Raw genomic sequence first — 26,275 nt, 5'->3', positions numbered from 1 at the left:
TCTTATAATGTCCGGATATAAAAGCTTGAGAAACGACTTGTCTGAAACAAGTTTGTCCCTTGTCTCATCTGGAATCTTGCAGGGATACTGTCAAACTGTTATCTAAATGCCCTCTGGTACATGGATACAGCTGCCTGAAAGTAAAGCCCTTTAACAGTACTCTAGACACTTAGGGCCCTCTTGAAACAAGTCTGATATTGTGCTTGCTGGGATAAGACAAAAATAACACAGAAAGATGTAGAACATTGAGAGCCCTTAAATCTCCTGCCTCCAATAAATAAATAAATACATATTTTAAAATGGTGTTTATTCGTTCACAATTCACACTTATTACACAAAGGGCAATAAACATCAAACAATAAAAAACATATTTGAATAGAAAATGAGACATTTAAAACAGGGAGCCCTATGTCCCCATGGAGTCCATTGTAAACCATAGGCAGGTGTCGGCCCAATCCTAAATGGACCCCTAGAACCTTCACCTAATGCTCTTGTGCAGATCTGTGAGGATTCAATTTGTATATGCAATATGGTGAAACTTTCACCTAGCCTATCAAACAGCAAGGTGGAGTTATTACCATATCGATTGCACCGGTGAAATCCTCTCCACAATTGCATACTGGCTTAGGGGTCCATTTGGAATTGGGCCATCGTGTGATCCTTACATTACTCCCCACCGTTGGTGGCCATCTTGTTGGTCTCCTCCTTTCCTGTCAATGTCCTCTTGCTGATGCCGCTGAAGTACTTTTCCCTGAAGGCGTTGTGGCCTTGGTACGGGCTAAAGTGAGGGTCTGACAGGTGGGCCAGCGCATCTGTCTCCTATAGAGAGAGAAAATACAATTTAGCCCCATATACCAACAACAGAAAGTTCTTAGTACAATTATACCTCTTAAATTTTCGAAAAAAGTGAGAGGGTTTGCCTTCACAAAGCGGAACCAATTCACCTACAACATCGGTTAAGTAAACAAATTTAGCGTCATAAAAATGCATTTGAACACAGGTGAAGGAAGAAAGAAATCAGATGATATCAGACCTCTGCCAGGTATCCCATTAAACTAACCAAACAACCACAGGATAAAATTCTCACCTTGTTTTCCACCTTGCCGTCACAAGCTCAGTGTTACAATAATAAAATGTTAGCAGAGTGTTAAGTTCCTCATATTGTCCTGGTTAGGGCTTTGGCCAGGTCGTTAGGCAGTGTTTGGCAGGCCAGCAGGCAAGAATGTGCCGGGGTGGACAGAAAGTTGGATGGAGCGGGAGGGATGGTGAGAGGGATGAGGAGTAATGAGGTGTCGGGGATGCAGAGTGCTAGAAGGGATGACTCCACAGCTGGCCTGCCATTTGTCAACACAACCTCTCTCTGTCGGCCCTGGTTACCACTGCCAGGCAACCTGTCATGGACCTAGAGATAGTTTCCTTCAGTCTCCACCACATCCAAGAGCTTAAAGAGCAATCCCAGATATGAAGCTCCTAATACTTCCTTAGAGCAGGGTATTCAATAACCACAGAGGTCAAAATTTTCCAGGTTATATTTTCTACCTGGTAGTCAGTCATTGATAGGCCTAGAGTTCACACACCTGTCCCAAATCTGAACATTTCCCAACACAACCATACACCAAACCATTCAACACAGAATATAAAAGCTCAGCAACTAACTTCAAAGTGCTCCGTGGTAGGAGTTAAAAACACAAACATCACTTCTGAATGGAAGCAGTTAAATTCACACAAACTGACACTGCAAACTCTCTCAAACACACACACACACAACCAACACTGCTGTCCCATGAAAGAGACATTGAACCACTGGACACTTCCCATTTTCCACTGAGTATTTAAATACTCTATTCCCATCATAGCTCATTCTAATAATTCTACTACTGTACTTTGTATTTAGTGACTGTTTATACCCACAGCATATCTTATTTACATAATGGATTATTGACATAGCTCACTAATATATTTACTGCTGTACACATCATTCTTAGTACATAGTGTAAATTGTTCCAGTGTATACATAGTGCCTTCGGAAAGTATTCAAACCCCTTGATTATTTCCACTTTGTTACGTTACAGCCTTATTTATCCTCAACAATCTACACACAATATCCCATAATAACAAAGCAGAAACAGTTTTTTAAAAATGTGTGCAAATTTACAGAAATACTTTATTTAAGTATTCAGACCATTTGCAATGAGACTTGAAATTGAGCTCAGGTGCATCCTGTTTCCATTGATCATCCTTGAGATGTTGCTACAACTTGGAGTCCACTTGTGCTATATTCAATTGATGGGAAATGATTTGGAAAGACACACACATCTATATAAGGTCCCACAGTTGACAGTGCATGTCAGAGCATAAACCAAGCCATGTGGTCAAAGGAAATGTCCGTAAAGCTCCGAGACAGGATTGTGTCGAGGTACATATCTGGGGAAGGGTACCAAAACAGCGTTGAAGGTCCTCAAGAACACAGTGGCCTCCATCATTCTTAAATGGAACCACCAAGACTCTTTGTGAGCTGGCCGCCCGGCCAAACTGAGCAGGGCTTGGTCAAAGAGGTGACCAAGAACCCGATGGTCACTCTGACAGCTCCAGAGTTCCTCTGTGGAGATGGAAGAACCTTCCAGAAGGACAAGCATCTTTGCTGCACTCCACCAATCAGGCCTTTATGGTAGAGTGGCCAGATGGAAAACACTTCTCAGTAAAAGGCACATAACAGCCCGCTTGGAGTTTGCCAAAAGACACGTAAAGGACTCTCAGACCATGATAAACAAGATTCTTTGGTCTGATGAAACCAAGATTGAACCGTCTGGCCTGAATGCCAAGCGTCACATCTGGCACCATCCCTACGGTGAAGTATGGTGGTGGCAGCGTCATGCTGTGGGGATGTTCCTCAGCAGCAGGGACTGGGAGACTAATCAGGATTGAGACAAAGATGAACGGAGCAAAGTACAGACAGATCCTTGATGAAAACCTGCTCCAGAGCGCTCAGGACCTCAGACTGGAGCGAAGGTTTACCTTCCAACAGGACAACGACCCTAAGCACACATCGAAAACAACGCAGGAGTGGCTTCTGGAGAAGTCTCCGAATGTCCTTGAGTGGCCCAACCAGAGCCTGGACATCTCTGGAGAGACCTGAAAATAGCTGTGATAACAATGCTCCCCATCCAACCTGACAGAGCTTGAGAGGATCTGCAGAGAAGAATGGGAGAAACTCCACAAATACAGGTGTGCCAAGCTTGTAGCGTCATACCCAAGGAGATTTGAAGCTGTATTTGCTGCCAAAGGTGCTTCAACAAAGTACTGAGTAAAGGGTCTGAATACTTATCTAAAATGTTCAGTTTTACATTTTTTATAGATTAGCAAAAATCTGAGGATAGAAAACAAAGGAATAACAATAGAAACTGAAAGACTAAAAATCACCCTAAGGAAAAGCTGAGCTAAAAAGGTGTGTTTTAAGATCTCTTTTAAATATGTCCAGTTTTGTCCCCCCTCAGGTTCTCTGGCAGGCTATTCCAGAGGCTGGGGGCATAATAACTAAAAGCTGCCTCTCTATGCATCTTGGTCCTGAGCTTTGGAACAGTTAAAAGGCCAGTACCACGGGACCTGAGGGACCTACTGGTTACATAACTAAAAAGTATGTCTGACATGTATTGGGGTGCACAATCATTAATTATTTTAAGAACCAATAGAATAATCTTAGCATTTATTTCAAAAACGCACATGCAGCCAGCGTAGAGACTTTAAAACCGGTGTAATGTGCGCTCTTCATATGGTCTTGGTCAGTACCCGTGCTGCAGCATTCTGTATGTTTTGCAGTTGACCAATGGCTTTCTTGGGTAGACCCGACAGAATAGCATTACAGTAATCAAGCCTGCTTGTAATAAAAGCATGGATGAGTCTCTGTATCATTGTGTGTGTACTTGTTTGACATTGTACTGAATTATAAGGAGCTGGTAACATAACCATTTCACTGCACCCGCTATATAATCTGCTAAACTGTGTACGCAAACAATAAACATTGATTTGATCTCAATATGAATGGTAGCCTACATTCTCCAGCTTTCTAGCTATTGCGAATCCTTAACTCCGATTGGATAAATAGCAATTTCAGTTTTGAGCCAACATCGCATCACAATATATGGAGGACGGGGAGAAGGGCCAGGTTCACGGCCCAGTCAGGAATGCCCATCTTGATTAGATTTTTACCACTTCGGCCTGTAAAGCAGAAGCCTTTGAAGACTGGGTTGAGCAGCATTGCTGGATACAGCCTGCCAGGAGGAGACTACGGAAATGTGATAAACAGTTGGGTCCCAAATTGACACCCTTGATAAAAAAATTAAAAAACAATGACAGTATAAAATACATTTTTCAAGTACTCCAAACTTCGAAGCATTTGCAGTTACTTTTGGTTGTTTCAGATTATTTTGTGCACAACATAAATTAATAGTAAATAATGTATTGTGTCATTTTAGAGGCTCAGTATTTGATTTATTTTACACAGTCATTTTGCTCATCTATATCAAGGTTGTCAATTATTTGACACCACTGTATACAGTGTCATCAGAAAGTATTTACACCCCTTGAGTTAGTCCACATTTTGTTGTGTTACAGCCTGATTTATTTGTCTGACCCATCATACACACAGTACCCCATAATAACAAAATGTTTTTAGAAAATGTAGCAAATGTATTGAAAATGAAATAAAGAAATATATAATTTACATAAGTATTCACACCCCTGAGTCAATACCTTTGTAGAAGCACCTTTGGCATGTTCTTCTATCTTAGCCAAGGAACTCTGTAGTTCAGTCAGAGTGGTCATCGGGTTCTTCGTCACCTCCTTGACCAAGTTCCTTCTTGCTCAGTTTGGTCAGACGGCCAGCTCTAGTTCCATATTTTTTCAATTTCCCAATGATGGAGACCACTGTACTCTAGAAAACGTTTTATTCTTCCCAGGTACAGTGAGGCAAAAAAGTATTTAGTCAGCCACCAATTGTGCAAGTTCTCCCACTTAAAAAGATGAGAGAGGCCTGTAATTTTCATCATAGGTACACTTCAACTATGACAGACAAAATTAGAAAAAAAAATCCAGAAAATCACATTGTAGGATTTTTAATGAATTTATTTGCAAATTATGGTGGAAAATAAGCAAGATTTCTGGCTCTCACAGACCTGTAACTTCTTCTTTAAGAGGCTCCTCTGTCCTCCACTCGTTACCTGTATTAATGGCACCTGTTTGAACTTATCAGTATAAAAAAGACACCTGTCCACAACCTCAAACAGTCACACTCCAAACTCCACCATGGCCAAGACCAAAGAGCTGTCAAAGGACACCAGAAATAAAATTGTAGACCTGCACCAGGCTGGGAAGACTGAATCTGCAATAGGTAAGCAGCTTGGTTTGAAGAAATCAACCGTGGGAGCAATTATTAGGAAATGGAAGACATACAAGACCACTGATAATCTCCCTCGATCTGGGGCTCCACGCAAGATCTCACCCCGTGGTGTCAAAATTATCACAAGAACGGTGAGCAAAAATCCCAGAACCACACGGGGGGACCTAGTGAATGACCTGCAGAGAGCTGGGAACAAAGTAACAAAGCCAGATGTGTCCCCCTGCTTAAGCCAGTACATGTCCAGGCCCGTCTGAAGTTTGCTAGAGAGCATTTGGATGATCCAGAAGAAGATCGGGAGAATGTCATATGGTCAGATGAAACCAAAATATAACTTTTTGGTAAAAACTCAACTCATCGTGTTTGGAAGACAAAGAATGCTGAGTTGCATCCAAATAACACCATACCTACTGTGAAGCATGGGGGTGGAAACATCATGCTTTGGGGCTGTTTTTCTGCAAAGGGACCAGGACGACTGATCCGTGTAAAGGAAAGAATGAATGGGTCCATGTATCGTGAGATTTTGAGTGAAAACCTCCTTCCATCAGCAAGGGCATTGAAGATGAAACGTGGCTGAGTCTTTCAGCATGACAATGATCCCAAACACACCGCCCGGGCAACGAAGGAGTGGCTTCGTTAGAAGCATTTCAAGGTCCTGGAGTGGCCTAGCCAGTCTCCAGATCTCAACCCCATAGAAAATCTTTGGAGGGAGTTGAAAGTCCGTGTTGCCCAGCAACAGCCCCAAAACATCACTGCTCTAGAGGAGATCTGCATGGAGGAAAGGGTATATAACAAAGTATTGCCAACAAAGGGTACATAACAAAGTATTGAGAAACTTTTGTTATTGACTAAATGCTTATTTTCCACCATAATTTGCAAATAAATTCATAAAAAATCCTACAATGTGATTTTCTGGATTTTTTTTCTAATTTTGTCTGTCATAGTTGAAGTGTACCTATGATAAAAATTACAGGCCTCTCACCTTTTTAAGTGGGAGAACTTGCACAATTGGTGGCTGACTAAATACTTTTTTGCCCCACTGTATATAGCTCTTACGGACAGTTCCTTGGACTTTATGGTATAGTTTCTGCTCTGGCATACACCGTTAACTGCGCGGCATTTTATGAACAGGTTTTTCTTTCTAAATCATGTATAAATAATAGAATTGACCACAGGTGGACTCAAGTTGTAGTGACATCAACGATGATCAAAGTAAATTGGATGCACCTGGGCTCAATTTGGAGTGTCTTAGCAAAGGGATGGATACACCTACTCAAAATATTTGTACTATTTTCTACATTGTAGAATAATAGTAAAGACATCAAAACTAGGAAATAACACATATGGAATCATAGAGTAACCAAAAAAAAAAAGTGTTAAACAAATAAAAATATATTTTATATTGAAATTCTTCAAAGTAGCTACCCTTTGCCTTGATAGCTTTGCACAATCTTGGCATTCTCTCAACCAGCTTCACCTGGAATGCTTTTCCAACAATCTTGAAGGAGTTCCCACATATATTGAGCACTTGTTGGCTGCTTTTCCTTCACTTTGCAGTCCAACTCATCCCAAACCAGGTCGGGTGATTGTCGAGGACAGGTCATCTGATGCAGCTCTCCATCACTCTGCTTCTTGGTCAAATAGCCCTTGCACAGCCTGGAGGTGTGTTGGGTCATTGTCCTGTTGAAAAACAAATGATAGTCCGACGAAGCACAGACCAGATGGGATGGAGTATCGCTGCAGAATGCTGTGGTAGCCATGCTGGTTAAGTGTGTGTCACTAGCAGAGCACACCCATACCATCACACCTTCACGGTGGGAACCACACATGCGGAGATCATACTCAGTTCACCTACTCAGCATCTCACAAAGACACAGCAGTTGGAACCAAAAATCTGAAATTTGGACTCATCAGACCAAAAGTACAGATTTTCACCGGTCTAATGTCCATTGCTCGTGTTTCTTGGCCCAAGCAAGTATCTTCTTCTTGTTAGTGTCCTTTAATAGTGGTTTATTTTCAGCAAATCAATTCACACAGTCTCCTCTGAACAGTTGATGTTGAGATGTGTATGTTACTTGAACGCTGTGAAGCATTTATTTGGGCTGCAATTTCTGAGGCTGGTAACTCTAAGGAACAGATCCTCCACAGCAGAGTAACTCTGGGTCTTCCTTTCCTGTGGCGGTCCTCATGAGAGCCAGTTTCATCATAGCGCTTGATGGTTTTTGCGACTGCAATTGAATAAACTTTCAAAGTTCTTCAAATGTTATGGATTGACTGACCTTCATGCCTTAGTAATGATGGACTCTCGCAATGATGGACACTCGTTTCTCTTTGCTTATTTGAGCTGTTAATTCACTTAATTCAAATGCATTCCAGGTGACTTACCTCATGCTTGTTGAGAGAATGCCAAGAGTGTGCAAAGCTGTCATCAAGTCAAAGTGTGGCTACTTTGAAGAATAGAATAGCTCATATATATATATATATATATATATATATATATATATATATACACACAGTGCCTTGCGAAAATTTCAGTCTCTCGATGTGCAAAACTGATAGAGACATACCCCAAGCGACTTACAGCTGTAATCGCAGCAAAAGGTGGCGCTACAAAGTATTAACTTAAGGGGGCTGAATAATTTTGCACGCCCAATTTTTCAGTTTTTGATTAGTTAAAAAAGTTTGAAATATCCAATAAATGTTGTTCCACTTCATGATTGTGTCCCACTTGTTGTTGATTCTTCACAAAAAAATACAGTTTTATATCTTTATGTTTGAAGCCTGAAATGTGGCAAAAGGTCGCAAAGTTCAAGGGGGCCGAATACTTTCGCAAGGCACTGTATATATATATTTTGATTTGTTTAACACTTTTTTGGTTACTACATGATTCCATGTGTCATTTCAGAGTTTTGATGTCTTCACTATTATTATACAATCTAGAAAATTGTAAAATAAAGAAAAACCCTTGAATGAGTAGGTGTGTCCAAACTTTATACTGGTACTGTATGTAAATTAGATATTTCTGTAGACAATTGAGAGAAAAATGTTTTTGGAATTCAGGCTGTAACAAGAAAATATGGAATAAGTCAAGGGGTATGAATACTTTAACGGAACTGTATCTATATATAGTAGCATGCTATGAGATATGTTCCAGGTTTGGGGCGCTGGGAGTCAGAGACAGATTCTAGAGTGTGTGTGTGTGTGTGTGTGTGTGTGTGTTTGCGGTGATTCGCGCAGGGCTTTCCTTTATGGGAACAATTTGGTGTTTTGAAGTGAAGAGGTTGTCAAATCCAAAGATGGATTATTTTCCATAAAATGTGTGATTAAGTCATTTAAGTGCTGTATATAAAAAAAGCCAAACATAGCCAGATGCTGAGGTTTACTGCAGACCTCGAGAGAAGCACCATCGACATCCCCCTTAACTGTAACTGTGTTGTATTGCACGTGAACGTTTAAAGAACACACACAGACAACTCATAGTAAACATTAAAAAAAGAAGCGTCCTCTCACATGTCAACTGCATTTATTTTCAGCAAACTTAACATGTGTAAATATTTGTATGAACATAAGATTCAACAACTGAGACATAAACTGAACAAGTTCCACAGACATGTGACTAACAGAAATTGAATGTGTCCCTGAACAAAGGGGGGATCAAAATCAAAAGTAACAGTCAATATCTGGTGTGGCCACCAGTTGCATTAAGTACTTCAGTGCATGTCCTCCTCAAGGCACCTGCAAGTTCCCTGACATTTCTGGGGGGAATGGCCCTAGCCCTCACCTTCCGATCCAACAGGTCCCCGACGTGCTCAATAGGATTGAGATCAGGGCTCTTTGCTGGCCATTGAAGAACACTGACATTCCTGTCTTGCAGGAAATCACGCACAGAACGAGCAGTATGGCATTGTCATGCTGGAGGGTCATGTCAGGATGAGCCTGCAGGAAGGGTACCACATGAGGGAGGAGGATGTCTTCCCTGTAACGCACAGTGTTGAGATTGCCTGCAATGACAACAAGCTCAGTCCGATGATGCTGTGACACACCGCCCCAGACCACGTCGGCCCCTCCACCTCCAAATTGATCCCGGTGTAACGCCCATTCCTTCAACGATAAACGCAAATCTGACCATCACCCCTGGTAAGACAAAACTACGACTCTTGCCAGTCCTGTCTGGTCCAGCAACGGTGGGTTTGTGCCCATAGGCGAAAATGTTGCCGGTGATGTCTGGTGAGGACCTGTCTTACAACAGGCTTACAAGCCCTCAGTCTAGCCTCTCTCAGCCTACTGCGGACAGTCTAAGCACTGATGGAGGGATTGTGCACTCCTGGTGTAACTCGGGAAGTTGTTGCATGTGTGATGTTCGGATTTATCGATCCTGTGTAGGTGTTGTTACACGTGGTCTGCCACTTCGAGGATGATCAGGTGTCCATCCTGTCTCCCTGTAGCGATGTCTTAGGTGTCTCACAGTACGGACATTGTAATTTATTGCCCTGGCCACATCTGCAGTCCTCATGCCTCCTTGCAGCATGCCTAAGGCACGTTCACGCAGGTGAGCATGGACCCTGGGCATCTTTCTTTTGTTTTTTCCAGAGTCAGTAGAAAGGCCTCTTTAGTGTCCTAAGTTTTCATAACTGTGACCTTAATTGCCTACCGTCTGTAAGCTGTTAGTGTCTTAACGACCGTTTCACAGGTGCATGTTCATTAACTTCTTTGGGACTGGGGGGCAGTATTGAGTAGCTTGGATAAAAAGGTACCCAGAGTAAACTGCCTGCTACTCAGGCGCAAAAGCTAGAATATGCATATAATAGTAGATTTGGAAACACTCTGAAGTTTCTAAAACTGTTTGAATGATGTCTGTGAGTATAACAGAACTCATATGGCAGGCAAAAACCGGAGAAAATAATCCAACCAGGAAGTGGGAAATCTGAGGTTTGTAGTTTTTCAAGTCATTGCCTATCAAATATAATGTCTATGGGGTCATATTGCACTTCCTAAGGCTTCCACTAGATGTCAACAGTCTTTAGAACCTTGTTTCAGGCTTCTACTGTGGAGGAGGAGAGAATGAGAGCTTGAGCCAGAGGTCTGGCAGAGTGCCATGAGCTGATCACGCGTGCGCGCCCGTGAGAGGTAGCTGCGTTCCATTGCATTTTTAAAGACAAAGGAATTTTCCGGGTTGGAATATTATAGAAGATTTATGATAAAGACAACCTAAATATTTATTCTATACATCGTTTGACATGTTTCTACGAAATGTAATATAACTTTTTTGACGTTTCGTCTGAACAAGTGATCGCGCATTATGCATTTGGATTACTTGGTTAAAAGCGCAAACAAAAAGGAGGTATTTGGACATAAATGATGGACTTTATCGATCAAAACAAACATTTATTGTGGAACTGGGATTCCTTGGAGTGCATTCCGATCAAGATCATCAAAGGTAAGTGAATATTTATAACGCTATTTCTGACACCTCTCCTTCTTCGGACCATGGCTGGATGTTTTTCTGTGACTAGCGCTGACCTAACATAATCGCAAGGTGTGCTTTCGCCGTAAAGCTTTTTTGAAATCTGACACAGCAGTTGCATTAAGGAAAAGTTTACCTATATTTCCATTCATAACACTGGTATCTTTTATCAATGTTTATTAACTGTTTATTAGCCAACTGCCAGCCCCTGCTAACTGCTTGCTTGCTAACCCGGTCTGCTAACTGCTAGCTCGTTTAGCCGCGGCCTACTAACTGTTAGCATCGGCCTGCGAACTGTCTGAATCGCCGTGTCCCCAGTCAGCCCGACCACTCACTGGACTCACTGGACGCATGCCTCTTTCTAATATCAATATGCCTCGTCCATTACTGTCCTGGTTAGTGATTACTGTCTTATTTCACTGTAGAGCCTCTAGCCCTGCTCAATATGCCTTAACCAACCATGTTGTTCCACCTCCTACATATGCGATGACATCACCTGGTTTAAACGTCTCTAGAGACTATATCTCTCTCATCATTGCGCAATGCCTAGGTTTACCTCCAATGTACTCACATTCTACCTTACCTTTGTCTGTACACTATGCCTTGAATCTATGCTATCGTGCCCATAAACCTGCTGCTTTAACTCTCTGTTCCGAATGTGCTAGACGGAAACAGTTCGTATAGCATTTATCCGTAACCTTATCCTACTTCTCCTCTGTTCCGCTGGTGATGTAGAGGTTAATCCAGGTCCTGCAGTGCCTAGCTCCACTCCCACTCCCCAGGTGCTCTCATTTGTTGACTTCTGTAACCGTAAAAGAATTGGTTTCATGCATGTTAACATAAGAAGCCTTCTCCCTAAGTTTGTTTTACTCACTGCTTTAGCACACTCTGCCAACCCGGACGTTTTAGCCGTGTCTGAATCCTGGCTTAGGAAAACAACCAAAAACCCTGAAATCTCCATCGCTAACTATAACATTTTCCGCCAAGATAGAACTGCCAAAGGGGGCGGAGTTGCAATCTGCTGCAGAGATAGTATGACAGCCTGCAGAGTTCAATCTAGGTCTGTGCCCAAACAGTTCGAGCTTCTACTTTTAAAAATCCACCTTTCCAGAAATAAGTATCTTACTGTTGCTGCTTGTTAGACCCCCCTCAGCTGTGCCCTGGACACCATATTTGAATTGATTGCCCATCATCAATCTTCAGAGTTCATACTGCTAGGTGACCTAAACTGGGATATGTTTAGCCCCCCCAGCCGTCCTACAATCTAAACTAGATGCCCTCAATCTCACACAAATTATCAAGGAACCTACCAGGTACAACCCTAAATCCATAAACATGAGCACCCTCATAGCTAGCATCCCGACCAACTTTCCCTCTAAATACAACTCTGATGTCTTCAACCAGGATCTCAGCGATCACTGCCTCATTGCATGCATCCGTGATGGGCCAGCGATCAAACAACCACCACTCATCACTGTCAAATGCTCCCTAAAACACATCAGCGAGCAGGCCTTTCTAATCGATCTGGCCCTAGTATCCTGGAAGGACATTGACCTCATCCCGTCAGTAGATGATGCCTGGCTATTCTTTATAAGTGCCTTCCTCTTAAATAAGCATTCCCCATTCAAAAAATGTATAACTAAGAACAGATGTAGCCCTTGGTTCACTCCAGACTTAACTGCCCTTGACCAGCACAAAAACATCCTGTGGCGTTCTGCATTAGCATCGAATATCCCCCCCGCTATCCAACTTTTCAGGGAAGTCAGGAACCAATATACTCAGTCAGTTAGGAAAGCTAAGGCTAGCTTTTTCAAACAGAAATTTGCATCCTGTAGCACCAATTTCAAAATGTTTTGGGACACTAAAGTCCTTGGAGAATAAGAGCACCTCCTCCCAGCTGCCCACAGGCTAGGAAGCACTGTCACCACCGATAAATCTACGATAATCGAGAATTTCAATAAGCATTTTTCTATGGCTGGCCATGCTTTCCACCTGGCTACCCCTACCCCGGCCAAAAGCTCTGCACCCCCCGCAGCAACTTGACAAAGCACCCCCCCCCCCACCCCCCCCCTCTCCCCTCTCCTTCACTCAAATCAAGATAGCTGATGTTCTGAAAGAGCTGCAAAATCTGGAAATCTGTAAATCGGCTGGGCTAGACAATCTGGACCCTCTTCCTAAAATTATCCGCCGAAATTGTTGCAACCCCTATTACTAGCCTAGAGATCCCTAAAGATTGGAAAGCTGCCCAAGTCATCCCCCTCTTTAAAGGGGGAGATACTCTAGACCCAAACTGTTACAGACCTATATCCATCCTGCCCTGCCTTTCTAAAGTCTTCGAAAGCCAAGTTAACAAACAGATCACCGACCATTTCGAATCCCACCGTATCTTCTCCACTATGCAATCTGGTTTCCGAGCTGGTCAAGGGTGCACCTCAGCCACGCTCAAGGTCCCAAATTATATCATAACAGCCATAGATAAAAGAGTACTGTGCAGCCGTCCTCATCGACCTGGCCGAGGCTTTCGACTCTGTCAATCACATCATTCTTATCGGCAGACTCAATAGCCTTGGTTTCTCAAATGACTGCCTCGCCTGGTTCACTAACTACTTCTCAGATAGAGTTCAGTGTGTCAAATCGGAGGGCCTGTTGTCCGGACCTCTGGCAGTCTCTATGGGGGTGCCACAGGGTTCAATTCTCGGGCTCTTGCTGGTGGTGATTCTCTGATCCCCCTCTACGCAGACGACACCATTCTGTATACATCTGGCCCTTTCTGGACACTGTGTTAACAAACCTCCAAACGAGCTTCAATGCCATACAACACTCCTTCCACTCCTGCCATACAACACACTCCTTCAACCTGCCTGCCTGCCCAGCATCCCTACTCTGGACGGTTCTAACTTAGAATATGTGGACAACTACAAATACCTAGGTGTCTGGTTCGAATGTAAAATCTCCATCCAAACTCACATTAAGCATCTCCAATCCAAAATTAAATCTAGAATCTGCTTCCTATTTTGCAACAAAGCCTCCTTCACTCATGCTGCCAAACAGACCCTCGTAAAACTGACTATCCTACCGATCCTTGACTTCAATGAAGTCATTTATAAAATAGCCTACAACACTCTACTCAGCAAACTGGATGTAGTCTATCACAGTGCCATCTGTTTTGTCACCAAAGCCCCATATACTACCCACCACTGCGACCTGTATGCTCTCGTTGGCTGGCCCTCGCTACATATTTGTCGCAAAACCCACTGGCTCCAGGTCATCTGTAAGTCTTTGCTAGGTAAAGCCCCACCTTATCTCAGCTCACTGATCACCATATTAACACCCACCCATAGCACGCGCTCCAGCTGGTATATCTCACTGGTCATCCCCAAAGCTGGTCATCCCCAAAGCCAACACTTCCTATGGCCGCCTTTCCTTCCAGTTCTCTGCTGCCAATGACTGGAACGAATTGCAATAATTACTGAAACTGGAGACATATCTCCCTCACTAATTTAAACATCAGCTGTCAGAGCAGCTTATCGATCACTGTACACAGCCCATCTGTGAATAGCACACCCAACTACCTCATCCCCATACTGTTATTTGTTGTTGCTCTTTTGCAGCCCAGTATCTCTACTTGCACATCATCATCTGCACATCTATCACTCCAGTGTTAATGTTAAAATGTAATTATTTTGCCACTATAGCCTATTTATTGCCTTACCTCCCTAACCTTACTACATTTGCAGACACTGTATATAGATTTTTCTATTGTGTTATTGACTGTACGTTTGTTCATCCCATGTGTAACCCTGTGTTGCTGTTTTGTCACACTGCTTTGCTTAATCTTGGCCAGGTCGCAGTTGTAAATGAGAACTTGTTCTCAACTGGCCTACCTGGTTAAATAAAGGTGAAATGAATAAGTGGTTTATGGTTTATTGAACAAGCATGGGAAACGGTGTTTAAACCCTACAAATGATATTTTTAAGATGGGGTCCTGAAAAAGGGAAGTTTCTTTTTTTGCTGAGTTTATGTGCATGCTCGTACATACAAACACGGCACAAACATATTCAGTGGCACGGTACTTTACTCTTTAGATACATGTAATTCATAGTAAGCGCAACACGAAAACCTACAATTATATGGTGTTGCAATCATATTCACAAAGGGATACATCTACCTTTTTGAAATGGGTGACGTTCCACTCAAATGCATACACACGCTCGTAACAGCACAGTCAGATGCACACACACAGGGTAGTACAAAAGGAAAAGCACACACACACACACGGATGGGCGGAGAGACAGACACATACAGATGGAAGCACAGACAGACACCCACCTCTGGTTCCTTGATCTTCTCCATGGTGATGAGACGTCTGGAGGTGTGGCTGGAAAGGGTCTGTTCACAGTTACTGACCAGTCTGAGACAGGCATTCAGGGGCACCATCTCTTCACAGTACCTACAAACAGACACACTCTACTGGTGAATCATTATGGTTGAGTACATTTTTAAACAGCTGGTCCTGTACTGTAGCATGAACCAACAAGTCTAAAGGGTTGATGGGTCCAAATTATCCTCCAAACCACAATATCTGCATCTCACCATACACTCACCTGCAGAGTAGACCAGCCTTAGCCTCCTAGTAATCCCCTCAAAATGACATTACATCCAGGCCAGGTCAGCTCTCTCTCTGTTAAACTCAACCCAGATGATCAGCTCTCTCTTCCCTCCCTCTCGCTTACTCTCTCTCTCTCTACCCTCTTTCCTGCTCCCAACTCTAGACCATTTCTCTCTCAGCTCCAGGCCTTTACTGACCATGTCATTATCTGACTGAAGTGGACAAAAGCCACCGTGAAAAAGGTGAACTAGATTAGATTTAAGATATCGGGAAAAACGTAGTCTTGTCAGGAGTGCTGTGTGTGTGTGTGTGTGTGTGTCAAAAATGTTATAAATTGATTTGCATTTTAATGCAAGTGCCAGCTTCTGATCCTAACCACAGATCCTAAACACTAGATATAATCTCACAAAATGTGGAACCACCTGTGTCCTTGGTTCTCCCGTTTGACGTCAATACTATTCATAATAATAATGTGATTAATAGATGCTATTGATTGCAAGTGCCTGTAGAATACAGGCCTCTAGTGTGTGTGTGTTTGTCAGCACTGTGACCAAAGCAAGGCATTCCTTCTACCTGCCAATCACCTCTTATTACTGGGTAGCTGGACCTTCCACATGGGCCGTTTGGATGGTAGACTAACACACTGCACTATACCTTAGTGAACACTTTAAGGGCGGTAGAATGTAACACACTGCACTATACCTTAGTTAACACTTTAAGGGTGGTAGAATGTAACACACTGCACTATACCTTAGTTAACACTTTAAGGGTGGTAGAATGTAACACACTGCACTATACCTTAGTTAACAGTTTATGCGCAGTAGAACACAGCAATTGTTTGGTTTAGTTCATTTTTATGCACTAGACAGGGCGAAGGACGTAAGTTACTATGAATAGTATTGACGTCAAACTGGAGAACCAAGGACACTTGTGGTTCCTAATTTTGTGAGATTCTCGCTAGTGTTTACAGAACAACTGGTTCTGAGAGATTAGGATCAGGAGCTGCAGTTGTAACAGTAAGCAACTAACTAAATGGATGACTGCAGTGTAGCCGTTATTATGAGTACAGGTAGATTACGAGAGAGTGTTTGTTTGCATATGTAGCACTTTCTCCTACCAGCACCACACTGACACTGGGCCAGATTTTCACCCTACTGTTTGTCTCCTGGGTTGCCATGGCCACTGTGGAATACAGGCCTCTAATGTATTGTGGATGGTGCGTGTGTGCATGTGCGCGCGAGCTTCGGTGAGCACCCTGAACAAGGCGGGCGTTAATTCTTCCTGCCAATCACCTCTTATTACTGGGTAGCTGGATCTGCCACATTGGCCGTTTCATTTAAAGATGGGTGGGGCTGGGCCTTTCACTTGCAATACAGCTTTTTCCATCCTCAGACAAAGAGAGTTGAAACCTCTGTGCAGATGCTTATAAGCAGCACAGGAGGCTGCTGAGGGGAGAACGGCTCATAATAATGCCCGGAATGCAGTGAATGGAATGGCATCAAATACATCAAATCAAAATGCATGTCACATGCACCGAATACAACAGGTATAGGTAGACCTTACAGTGAAGTGTTTACTTACAAGCCCTTAGCCAATGCAGTATATAAAAAAATATATAAAAAATACCCCCCCAAAAATAAGAATAAGAAATAAAAGTAACAAATAATTAAAGAGCAGCAGTGAAATAACAATAGCGAGGCTATACACAGGGGGCACCGGCACAGAATCAATGGAAACCATGCGTTTGATGCATTTGATGCGATTCAAAAAATTACGCTCCAGCCATTACTACGAGCCTGTCTTCCCCAATTAAGGTGCCACCAACCTCATGTGATAGGCAGGCAGACTAGGGGTCAGGTTAGAGGCCATTTAAGCCCAGTAGGCTGAGGTGCAGTAGACTAGCCCATATCTTCTGCCTTTATTTCCAGGTCAGGGCTCTATACTGATTTTTTATTTTTTTTTGACAAGGGGCAAGTGTGCGCCTAAGTTCAAAAATGTAGGAGCACACAAAAAAATTTAGGAGCACAATGAAATATATTTGACGTAACAAGCCGTTTTCTTTGTAGCAATGGTGACGGTCATGAATCTGTACTATTCCATTCCTGTATATTTAGGCGCATATGCAAGTAAAACGGTTGCACTGTACAGCCCTAATGGTATACTGAAGGTCAGAGACACGGGCATTAAGCACAAGGATCTGTCTCTCAGTAAGGCAGCAGCAGGAGTGTTGTAGACAAAAGGAAGTTGATAACCCGGTAAAACCAACCATGGGGATTCAAAACCCATCAGCTTCCTGTTAGCTTTGCACTCTGCTTCATTAGCGCTGTCTGGCTTATGACTTTAATCCATAGAGAATGATAGACACCTCTAGTGACCAAAAGGCTATTTTAGCATGGGCAGCGCCATTGAGGGCTTCCACCATGCTTCGGCCATTTTAAAGTAGTCAACTCGGTGGCGATTCCTATGGGTTGTAGCCTCCATGGCGCTGCCCATGCTGTCACAGATGCCATAATAGCACAGATATAAAGATGAGTCCTCTATCTATCTCTATGCTTTAGCCTCAGAGATAATGGGTCTGGTCCCTGCCAAGGCGCTGCGGCAGAGGAAATGGTAACAGACCCCACCGCGACTGGAAAAGTTTTGAGCTAGTTCAAACTTAAACACAGCATCAGAGGGGGGAGAAAGGGGGGAGTTAATTGAAACACTGAAAGGCAGCTGAGGCACGGGGCAAGGCAGTGCTCGTCATGACGACGGCGGAAATGTTTTAATTGGCCGACTTGGGGGACCTCATCACTCAGGCCTGTGACCAGTGTTAGGGGACCCCGTATTGGCCTGCGTCTGGTCCGACCTCGGCCCAACACAACAATAACACAACATTGCAAATATTTTTTTCCTACAGCAGCTGCACTGCAACCCCCCTGTGACACCAGTGTTTACAAACAAGCATGTTGCTACACAGTCCTGTCCCCTTGGACCATTTAGTCACCCTGTTCTATGTCAAAGGTCCACTGCAGTAACAGTCATTGGTGATTGGCGACATCTAGTGGTGTAGTATATCTCGCTCTCTCAGGACAGACTTCAGACCACCTAAATCTAACCAGCTTAGACATCTACTATTAATGTTTCAACAGTGTTGAACTGATCAGGACCTGGAGACAGGCTGTGTTTGGTCAGTGTCAGCCAATCAGCATGTCTGGCCTCATGGGTTTATTTTGGCACTCTGCCCTGAATGATACAGGGTCAGGAACTGCTAGGGGCTACACACCCGGAGTGAGGAGCAGAGCAGAGCACAGGCACACACAGAGGCACAGAGTCAGTCAGACAGAGGCACACAGACACAAACACAAACATACACACTCTCTCTCTCTCTCAACCACCACTGCTAAGGGCTGTAGCCCTCTCTCCCTTTCCTTGTCTTATCCAGTCAGTGTGGGGAACTCCAGTTTGTGTGTCACAGACAGTCAGGGGGAACTGCTGGAGGTGAGTGTGAGGTGTTATAGAAACATCACAGGGCTGTGGTGCATGGTCTGGTCTCATCTTCCTGATGCTCAGACCCTGCCTTGTAATCAGTGGCCAGGAGTCCCAGGGCCCAGGGGCCTGTATCCTGTCCACACAGTAAACCAGCTGTATGGAACAATACACCCAATATACCTCAGGACACCCGCACACTGACCAGAACACCACTAACCCCAGGCCTGAAGACTTTATGGGACAGAGAATGAGATGTGCTGATGGGAATAAACACCTGGTCCTGACAGAGAATGATGCTTATGAGGGGAAGAGGTGCAGGGAGAAAAGCCTGTATCTAAACTAGAATGCTTCGTTAAGCAGATCTAGTACAGTAGCAACACTTCATCAGGGTGAAGGCTAAATCACCAGTGTGACTGTTGCCCTCTAGTGTATTTTTTTATTATTTTAATGTCACCTTTATTTAACCAGGTAGGCCAGTTGAGAACAAGATCTCATTTACAACTGCGACCTGGCCAAGATAAAGCAAAGCAGTGCGACAAAAACAACAACACAGAGTTACACATAAACAAACATACAGTCAATAACACAATAGAAATATATGTACAGTGTGTGCAGATGTAGAAGAGTAGGGAGGTAAGGCAATAAATAGGCCATTGTGATAGAGAGATAGATGTGCGGACTAGAGGTCGACCGATTATGATTTTTCTACGCAGATATCGATACCGATTATTGGAGGACCAGAAACGCCGATACCGATTAATCGGCCGATTTAAAAATATATATATATTTGTAATATTGACAATTACAACAATACTGAATTAACACTTATTTTAACTTAATATAATACATCAATAAAATAAAATTTGCCTCAAGTAGATAATGAAACATGTTTAAATAATGCAAAAACAAAGTGTTGGAGAAGAACGTAAAAGTGCAATATGTGCTGTGTAAGAAAGCTAACGTTTCAGTTCCTTGCTCAGAACATGAGAACATATGAAAGCTGTATGAAAGCTGGTGGTTCCTTTTAACATGAGTCTTCAATATTCCCAGGTGTATTACCTGTTTTAGGTTGTAGTTATTATAGAACTATTTCCCTCTATACCATTTGGATTTCATTAACCTTTGACTATTAGATGTTCTTATAGGCACTTTAGTATTGGCTTCTCCCTGGGCTCGAACCAGCAACACAACGGCAACAGCCACCACATTGAAGCAGCATTACCCATGCAGAGCAAGAGAAACAACCACCCCAAGGCTCAGAGCAAGTGAAGTTTGAAAGCTATTAGCGCGCGCTAACTGGCCAGCCATTTCACTTCGGTCACACCAGCCTCATCTCGGGAGTTGATAGGTTTGAAGTCATAAACAGCACAATGCTTGACGCACAACGAAGAGCTGCTGGCAAAACGCTCGAAAGGTGCTGTTTGAATGAATGTTTAGCACCTGCTTCTGCCTACCACCGCTCAGTCAGATACTTAGATACTTGTATGCACAGTCAGATTATATGCAACACAGGACACGCTAGATAATATCTAGTAATACCATCAACCATGTGTAGTTAACTAGTGATTATGATTGTTAACTGTAAGGTTGCAAGATTGCATCCAACGAGCTGACAAGGTTAAAACTCTGTCTTTCTGCCCTGAACGAGGCAATTAACCCACCGTTCCTGGGCCGTAATTGAAAATAAGAATGTGTTCTTAACTGACTTGCCTAGTTAAATAAAGGTGTAAAAATTGTTATGACAACTTGAAATCGGCCCTAATTAATCGGCCATTCCGATGAATCGGTCGACCTCTAGTGCAGACTATGTACAAGTAGAGATACTGGGATGCAAAAGAGCAAGAGGATAAGTAACAATATGGGGATGAGGTAGTTGGGTGTGCCATTTACAGATTGGCTATGTACAGGTACTGTGATTGGTAAGCAGCACTGACAGCTAATGCTTAAAGTTAGAGAGGGAGATATGAGACTCCAGCTTCAGTGATTTTTACAATTTGTTCCAGTCATTTGCAGCACAGAACTGGAAGGACAGGCGGCCAAAGTAAGTGTTGGCTTTGGGGGTGACCAGTTAATATACCTGCTGGAGCGCGTGTTATGGGTGGGTTTTGCTATGGTGACCAGTGAGCTGAAATAAGCCGGGCTTTACCAAGCATAGACTTAAAGATGACCTGGAGCCAGTGGGTTTGGTGACGAAAATGTAGTGAGGGCCAGCCAAAGAGATCATACAGGTCGCAGTGGAAGGTAGTATATGGGGCTTTGGTGACAAAAGGGATGGCATTGTGATAAACTACATCCAGTTTGCTGAGTAGAGTGTTGGAGGCTACTTTGTAAATGACTTCACCGAAGTCAAGGATCGGTAGGATAGTCAGTTTTACGAGGGTCTGTTTGGCAGCATGAGTGAAGGAGGTTTGTTGCGAAATAGGAAGCAGATTCTACATTTGATTTTGGATTGGAGATGCTTAATTTGAGTCTGGAAGGAGAGTTTACAGTCTAACCAGACACCTTGATATTTGTAGTTGTCCACATATTCTAAGTCAGAACCGTCCAGAGTAGTGATGCTAGGCGGGTGGGCAGGTACGGGCAGCAATCGGTTGAAGAGCATGCATTTAGGATTACTTGCATTTAAAAGCAGTTGGAGGCCTCGGAAGGAGTGTTATGGCATTGAAGCTCATTTGGAGGTTTGTTAGCAGTGTCCAAGGGAGGGACGGATGTATACGGAATGGTGTTGTCTGCGTAGAGGTGGATCAGAGAATCACCAGCAGCAAGAGCGACATCATTGATATATACTGAGAAAAGAGTTGGCCCGAGAATTGAACCCTGTGGCACCCCCACAGAGACTGCCAGAAGTTCGGACAACTGGCCCTCCGTTTTGACACACTGAACTCTGTCTGCGAAGTAGTTGGTGAACCAGGCGAGGCAGTCATTTGAGAAGCCAAGGCTATTGAGTCTACCGATAAGAATGCAGTGATTGACAGAGTCGAAAGCCTTGGCCAGGTCGATGAAGACGGCTGCACAGTACTGTCTTTTATCTATGGCGGTTATGATATTGTTTAGGACCTTGAGCATGGCTGAGGTGCACCCATGTCCAGCTCGGAAACCAGATTGCATAGTGGAGAAGGTACGGTGGGATTCGAAATGGTCGGTGATCTGTTTGTTAACTTGGCTTTCGAAGATTTTAGAAAGGCAGGGCAGGATGGATATAGGTCTAACAGTTTGTGTCTAGAGTGTCTCCCACTTTGAAGGGGGATGAATGCGGCAGCTTTCTAATCTTAGGGGATCTCAGACGATACGAAAGAGAGGTTGAATAGGCTAGTAATAAGTAATAGGGGTTGCAACAATTTTGGCGGATAATTTTAGAAATAGAGGGTCCAGATTGTCTAGTCCAGCTGATTTGTAGGGATCCAGATTTTGCCGCTCTTTCAGAACATCAGCTGTCTGGATTTGGTTGAAGGAGAAGCGGGGGGGGGGGGGGGGGGGGGGCAGCCAGGTGGAAAGCATGGCCAGCAGTAGATTTTTTTTATTGAAATGATCGATTATCGTAGATTTATTGGTGGTGACAATATTTCCTATCCTCAGAGCAGTGGGCAGCTGGGAGGAGGTGCTCTTATTTTCCATGGACTTTACAGTGTCCCAAAACTTTTGGGAATTAGTGCTACAGGATGCAAATTTCTGTTTGAAAAAGCTAGCCTTAGCTTTCCTAACTGAATGAGTATATTGGTTCCTGACTTCCCTGAAAAGTTGCATATTGCAGGGGCTATTCGATGCCAATGCATAACGCCAAAGGATGTTTTTGTGCTGGTCAAGGGCAGTCAAGTCTGGGGTGAACCAAGGACTATATCTGTTCTTAGTTCTACATTTTTTGAACGGGGCATGCTTATTTAAGGAAAGCACTAAGGATGGAGGAAAGCACTTTTAAAGAGCAACCAGGCATCCTCTACTGACAGGATTAAGTTAATGTCCTTCCAGGATACCCGGGCCAGGTCAATTAGAAAGGCCTGCTTGCTGAAGTGTTTTAGGGAGCGTTTCACAGTGATGAGGCGTGGTCGTTTGACCAAGGACCCATTACGCACGCAGGCAATGAGGCAATGATCGCTGAAATCCTGGTTGAAGACAGCAGAGGTGTATTTAGAGGACAAGTTGGACAGGATGATATCTAAGAGGGTGCCCATGGTTATGGATTTAGGGTTGTACCTGGTAGGTTCCTTGATAATTTGTATGAGATTGAGGGCATCTAGCTTAGATTGTAGGACAGCTGGGGTGTTAAGGGCACAGCTGGGGGCTGAAGGGGGTCTATAACAAGCGGCAACAGTTTCTGGAGAGGTGGATTTTTAAAAGTAGAAGCTTGAAATGTTTGGGCACAGACCTGGATAGTATAACATCCTGAAGAGTTCTATCTCTGCAGAAGATTGCAACTCCGCCCCCTTTGCAGTTCTATCTTGTCGGAAAATGTTATAGTTAGGGATGGAAATGTCAGGATTTTTGGTGGCCTTCCTAAGCCAGGATTCAGACACGGCTAGGACATCCGGGTTGGCGGAGTGTGCTAAAGCAGTGCATGAAACAAACTTAGGGAGGAGGCTTCTAATGTTAACATGCATGAATCCACGGCTTTTACGGTTACAGAAGTCAAGAAATGAGAGCGCCTGGGGAATGGGAGAGACTAGGTGCTGCAGGGCCTGGGTTAACATCTACATCACCGGAGGAACAGAAGAGGAGTAGGATAAGGTCTAACAGGGTAAAGGGAAAAAATAACAGCATTTATCAGCAGGAAAAACAGCTGACTGGTGAGGTTGACCCTGTGTGCAATAAGGTCTTATCAAATGCTGTTTGTATCTATTCGACATCACAACAGTTGATGACAGTGCTATTTGGTTTACACATAGAGAAGAGGGAGACTGTGTAGACGATACATCTGTGAGCTCAAACCCATGTAAACATCATGACGATACATTAGACTGAACAACACCAGATGTTTATATTTGACAAATTCAAACTAGAGCTTTAACAGGAAGTGCTGTATCCAGGGACCACAGATGGATATTAACCATGTACCTGTATGTAGATAACTCTGGCGCAATACTGGGGTTGTTGTGAATGGTCCCTGACAAATAAACACGTCAATACTCACTCTGGCCTGTAGATTGGTAGCCAGTAGACTAGCCGCCCCCCGATGACCAGGTGGTGAGCTGAGAAGTTTAACAGGTCAGTGAAGATGTCACTCAGGTGGTAGGCCATGGAAACGGGGACATGGCTGTCTCCAACACTGGATGAAAGATAAAGAGTCAGTTACTGCAGTGAAGATGCCTTTACACAATTTAACATCATCTGAGAGGACTTTATATATCTCTAGTGTATCTATTGCTTGCTTGCAAGTTTTATAGGCCGTCTTTTTCAAAACTGAGCAAATATACAAAGCACTATAAACAACACAGACTCAAGAGGAAGATGAAGACGTACTAGTCTTCAGATGGCTTCACACTGTTTACACTGTCCTTCTGAGAGCCTGTTCTCCTGGTTGACTCCCGAATCCCATATGGGGCTGAGAATTAAACAAACACAAAAATGAAAGACAAGAAATTTGAACAGATTTAAATCTGAACAAATCACAAAGAATGTGGACTTCAACAGACTAAGACGTTTTACTCGTGTATGACTGTACAGGAGACATTACAGGATGGAGGACCCTACATGAGAAGAGAACACACAGAGCTCTAGGATAAGAACGTACGGTCAGTGATGATGGCGTCAAAGAGCACTCCGTCCCTCCAGATAGGCTTGGAGGCGTCAGACACAAGGACGTCCACATACAGCTTCTCTGAGCCGTACTGACGCAGGTTGGCTCTGATGTTCTCATCTGGACCCCTCCACTTCTGGTTCTTACGACTCGCTTTGCCTGAAAAATAAACCAAAATACTATTATACAGCAATGCACTGGGTTGTAATTAGGGCCGGGACGATACCAGTATCGCGCTACTCCTTAGTATCGTGGCAAGGAAACAAAACACAAAGTGGATTTAACTTCTTTAGGAAAACAGCCCTAATGTTGGAAACATTATATTGTCATCCAGATTCATATTTATTTATTTTCCAAGCTATAGCACACAATATTTTACATGCACACAGGTGTAAAAGGACCAGTAGAGTTTGATCTACTTCTTGATTTCTTTGCCATGTAAAAAATAGAGATTGTGGTTATCGTCCCGGTCCTAGTTGTAATCATATCACATATCAAGTGTTAGGCCTATAGGACAATACAATTGGATTTGAGCATGAATATGAGCACAGGAAAATTTGAAGTATTTAAAAAGATGATAGAAAGAGCATAACCAACATAATGTTCATCATATAAATGGATTAACTCGCTTGCCTAAGCACAAGATGTTTAGCTCTGGGTAATAGGAAGTAAACAAGGCCATTTCTAGTATATTACCTATCCCATGGATGGTGTTGTAATCAATATCTGTTCCACAGACATATGCACCAAAATGAGAGCATGCAACCAGGAGGCTACCTGAGAGAGAGAAAAAATTTCCAATAAGCACAGACTAGCCTTGGGTTCAGCTAAATGCAGTGTATTTCTGCAAGTGTCAGTTCAAAGACCAAAAGTAACTTTTCTCTTACCAGTCCCAACGAAGGGGTCGTAGACCAGGTCGTAAGCTTTGACCCTAGCATGGTTGGCCATGATAAAAGACAACCCAGCATCCATACTGGTGTTACCTATGAAGTGCCTGTTCTTCACACTGTGAGAGCGAATCAACTCACGCTGGCCATCTGCAATCTAAGGAACATACAGTTGATAAGACAAGATCAAATATAGGCTTACCTTTATCACTAAATGAAACAGTGCTTCTCAACCTGGTACCTGGCTTATACACGGGGGACTTGGGAAGACTCATAAGGACATAGGCCTCATAATAAGTTTCACAAGAGGGAATACTTCAGGCAGACCAAAATATGATTGGCAACCAAAGAAGGTTAACAACCACTGCGGTAAATAACATTAATGAGTTACAGTAATTACTCATTTGTATAATGACACAGAAATTATGGAGCACACAGCATACTGACTTACCCATCTCCCAAAGTAGATGTAGAGAGGCTCGTCTGGGATGTCGTTAGGGTCAGTTCCATAGTCCTCCAAAAGACAGAAGATGTGTTTAGGGTTCCTTAGATTGACCCTTCCCTCGAAGGAGAGATATTCCATTGCCTTGGGGGAGGAAGACCACAGGGTAACTTGTCCAGGTGTCATGGTGCATACTGCATATCAGTGCCTCCCTTTAACACAATAGTGCAGTACAAAAGGTAGAGTAAATTGACTTTTCTGGGCTCAATCTTAAGTACA

General features: G+C 43.3%; 1 protein-coding gene across 1 annotated transcript in view; it reads right to left on the bottom strand.

Moving 5' to 3' along the window:
* Positions 1-290: 290 nt before the first annotated feature.
* The window catches only part of LOC139405829 (tRNA (guanine(10)-N(2))-methyltransferase homolog), a 28,594-nt gene continuing 2,609 nt past the window's right edge, over positions 291-26,275 (bottom strand). Inside the window, exons 6-13 of the mRNA XM_071148264.1 lie at positions 26,006-26,140; positions 25,555-25,711; positions 25,364-25,444; positions 24,662-24,826; positions 24,391-24,472; positions 24,062-24,196; positions 15,186-15,306; positions 291-819 (exon numbers count right to left, since the gene is read on the bottom strand). Coding sequence (XP_071004365.1) covers positions 667-819; positions 15,186-15,306; positions 24,062-24,196; positions 24,391-24,472; positions 24,662-24,826; positions 25,364-25,444; positions 25,555-25,711; positions 26,006-26,140 — 1,029 coding nt within the window. The 3' untranslated portion in view covers positions 291-666. The remainder of the gene's footprint in view (positions 820-15,185; positions 15,307-24,061; positions 24,197-24,390; positions 24,473-24,661; positions 24,827-25,363; positions 25,445-25,554; positions 25,712-26,005; positions 26,141-26,275) is intronic.

Source organism: Oncorhynchus clarkii, chromosome 3 (genome assembly GCF_045791955.1).
Source record: "Oncorhynchus clarkii lewisi isolate Uvic-CL-2024 chromosome 3, UVic_Ocla_1.0, whole genome shotgun sequence".
In the NCBI taxonomy this organism is placed as follows: Eukaryota; Metazoa; Chordata; class Actinopteri; order Salmoniformes; family Salmonidae; genus Oncorhynchus; species Oncorhynchus clarkii.
The sequence above is the reverse complement of the archived record's forward strand: the minus strand, read 5'-3'. Positions and strand labels throughout refer to the sequence as shown.